General features: G+C 43.3%; 1 protein-coding gene across 1 annotated transcript in view; it reads left to right on the forward strand.

The window, feature by feature from the left end:
• Window positions 1–3,809, forward strand: part of LOC109141299 (uncharacterized) — an 11,134-nt gene that overhangs the window by 4,297 nt on the left and 3,028 nt on the right. Inside the window, 2 exon segments of the mRNA XM_027282998.1 lie at window positions 1,108–1,263; window positions 1,330–1,961. Of these exon segments, the coding sequence (XP_027138799.1) occupies window positions 1,108–1,263; window positions 1,330–1,961 (788 nt within the window).

Here is a 3,809-nt window from a genome sequence, read left to right on the forward strand (position 1 = left end):
TCTTATAAATTAATCAACGTCTCTAGCGGGCCAGATATACGTGCTTGCGGGCCAGTTTTGCTCCGCGGGCCGCTCATGCCGACCCTGGTGTATACCGTGGGTACTCGTGCAACTCTGCACCCATCACGACCATATTTAAAGTTATTTTAACAAAAAGACGGAAAGATAGAGGAAGGAGGGAAATATAGGGCAAAAACGAAGGAAGACGTAAGGACAAAGGGGAGGAAGGAAGGCGGGAGGCAAAACGGGATTGTGGAAACGAAAGAAGGAAACTGGAGGGCTTATTCGCTCACCCCGATAATGGACCGCTCTCTTCACCTTCCTCTTCTTTCTTTTCTTCTCCTCCTTTTTTTTCTTTGGGGAACAGCCCAGGTCAACTGCGATCAAACGAAGACGAGAAGAAATAAGGACAAAGGAAAGGGACGGACGGACATACGCAGGATGGAGGACGTGAAAACAGATTGGTCAATTTGACATAAGAACAGGAGGGTTTTTCTTTATTTAACATTTGGTGTTTTAAAAACTGTTAAAAAAATAGCAAAACTAAAAACATTATTGTTTTTCTAATACAAACAAACATTAGAAATTTTAAAAGAACACCTAGACTCTAGGCAAAACAACAGAGAAATTACACACTGGTGTTCCTGGGCCCTTGTCGACCCCTCCACCGCTTCGAGGCTGGGGCCTGTGAAATGGGTGCCATTGCAGAGACTGCTCAGGTCATCTTGTGGCCTCCTTAATGATTTCCGAAACTGCTTCTGCAAAACCAAAGCAATAAAACAAATGAGAAAAATTGAAGTGTGGTTGTCTATTTTTTTTTTTTCTTTTACGTGATGTACCAGCTGTCACAGAGATACTATAAAGGTACATGTTTTAAAGGACTTGACTCAATGGGCATGTAAAAAGCTCCCGTGAGGCCCACACCCCCTACAAAACATGCCTCCTACAAACCACATCTGCGTGCACAGCCGCTACAAACCACGCCCCCTACAAACCACGTCTGCTCGTTGCAAGTGTACGTGCAAAGACGAGGCGACAATGGCGAAATTAAAAAAAAAAGGCAAATTATTGTGAGAAAGGAGCTGTTTATTAATCACTTCAAAGCAGGTACAGCAGTAACAGTGACCGCAGCTCCACCACTAATGCCGACACCACCGGCAGGTCCACCACTGACACCAGCAGTGCCAGCGGGTCCACCATTGACGCCAGAGGGTCCACCACTGACACCGGCAGTGCCAGCTGGTCCACCATTGACGCCGGAGGGTCCACCCGTGGTGACAGCCGCGACAAAGGCTCCTAGAACCTGCTTAGAAAAGATGGTTCCAACAGGAGCAGTGACAGTCCCCAAAATATTGCTGTCAACTTGGTATTAGAAAAGAAAAACCTCAAAACTCATAATCGGAGACAACACTCATCAATAGCACGAGACATCACAGCAAATCACTATCTGCAGTCTGTGTGTATTGATAACAAAAGGGGCATTTTTGCAGTTTTAATGACATTCAAGGGTCCTGCCCATTACATTCATGTCCAGAAGTGTACCTGTCAATTGGACACATGCAACAGGCATTATGAGTATGCACGCAGAAGTGGGCAAGTAGGTTTTGACTGCCAACATATTCAGTCATTGGTGTACAGTTCTGTGGCCACTAATTTACCTGTTGCCCTTGATGAAGATATTCTAACAGATATGGTAATCAACAAATGGTTCAGCAAGGACACAGAGGGAGATTGTTTAAGAAGGAAGCTGGCTGCTGATGCAGATGGTGCACCACTGAGCTTTGAAGTAAATCTCAGGCAAGAACAAAGACAGTACTTTTTTTCTGTGTTTGAGCCACACATCTCCTCGTACTGTAGATTTGGAAGGCTCATGGTCCACTACAATGGTGTCAAAAATTCCTGGCTTTGCCCTTGCACAAAGGCTCGAAAATCTTGCCCACACAAAGCCATAGCTAAGTGGAGCATACCAGATTGATGAACATTAGGTTGTAGCTCGTTGTGATGAACATTAGGTTGTAGCTCGTTGTCTGTCTTACTACGGTTGAAAATATGCGTTTTGTGTTTTAACAACGTTTCAATTAAGAGTTATTGATCCCAGAAGTGCCAATATCTTTCTAGCTTTACCGAAGTGCAGTGGCCAATAAGGCACATTTCCTTATCTTGTAATTACGAGATCAGGTGTCTAATTTATTTTTTTCAAGTGAATGCAATACTCTTTTGTACTTCTTCTTCTTCGCTCACATAAAGGTGCACCGGCAATAACAGTCCCTGGTAATTCCCTTCCGTTGTGGAGTTTTTTGTTTGCAGCCTTTCTTTTTATTTGCAGCGCTGTTTCTTTTATTTGCAGCAGCGTTTCTTTCTTTTATTTGCAGCATTGAGTGTTCCCGGCCACCGTAGGTAACATTTCCCTGTATCCCCTAGAGGGGGGAGCACTTGTGGAAATGGTGGAGTACCTTATTTCACACAAGGCCCCATAGACATATATACATAGACGCCGCATTGAGCGCTGAATCGTACGTAAACAGCGCCGCCATATTGGATCGGGCAGATCTGCCGGTAAACTAATACAAGGAAATGGACTGAACTTCATAAAGCGCCTTTCTACAAAGTTCTTTAAGTTAATGTCTCTTATACACCCATTCACACACACACTAATATATCTGGGAAACAAACAGGCACCAAAAACAACGTATGTAACTTTTAAAGTGATGTTTATAAATGTTTACTGCTTATGTAAGCACCAAACCAACGTATGTATTTTTCTAATGCTGAGTGTTTACAGCTACTAATGTGTGTAACACTGTTACTGTGATGATAAATATTGAAATATTTATATTTAACATCCTGTGCTCGTCCCCCACCGCGTCTTTTTGTTCCCTCCCCCTACTCCCCTTATCTTATTTTTCCCCTGTCCTTTTCCTGTCTCTCCTCTGCCCCCCCCGCCGCCCCTCCCTCTTTCATCTCATTTTGTTTTCCTTCCTTCTCTGTCTTTCCTTACTCTTCCCCCACTTCGCTTTCCCTTTCCCCTCCTCTCCCCCCCCTCCTTACCTGCTCGTTGGTCCGGCCCCTCTTTTTCCTTTTCTGCCGTCTCCCGCCCCCCCTCGTGTTTTCCTTTCTTTTCCCGTCCCCTTTCCCCCCTGCTCTCCCCCCCCCGTCCCCTCCCCCCGTTCCCCCTTTTCCTCCTCCCCTCCTTATCTTCTTCCCTACATCCCTCCTCCCCCCGTTTTTTTTCCTTCCTCCCCCGTTTTCCCCCTCCTTCCTCTTTTGGTCTTCTCTTTCTTCCACCTGGCCTTTCCCCCCCTGCCTCCTCAATCAGAAATCTGGAATACTTTGATTGTTTTTAGTCTGCAAAGCCTCCACCACTCTTGCCACAGCTGTATGTTCTAGAATGGATGGAATATAAGAGCGATATCACTATATATCAGATAGATAAAGTGGGTTGAGAAAAATATTTAGAATTCAATTGATGTTGCAGCCTTTTGCTAAAATTGTTTAATTGTACATACATACACATACACACACACACACACCACACACACACACATATATATAGATATATATATATATATATAATAGTAGAAATATATAGATATAAAATATATATATAATATAGATATTATATATATAATATACACCACACACACACAACACACCCATATATATATATTATATATATATATATATATATGTGGTGTGGATGTGTTGTGTGTGGTTCGTGTGTTGTATGTACAACGTTAGGCTCTTTATTCAGAAAACCCTCATGTCCACATCTACATTTCAGGATCTTTTATTAAGAGACAACAGATTAA

Source organism: Larimichthys crocea, chromosome X (assembly GCF_000972845.2).
Source record: "Larimichthys crocea isolate SSNF chromosome X, L_crocea_2.0, whole genome shotgun sequence".
NCBI lineage: Eukaryota > Metazoa > Chordata > Actinopteri > Sciaenidae > Larimichthys > Larimichthys crocea.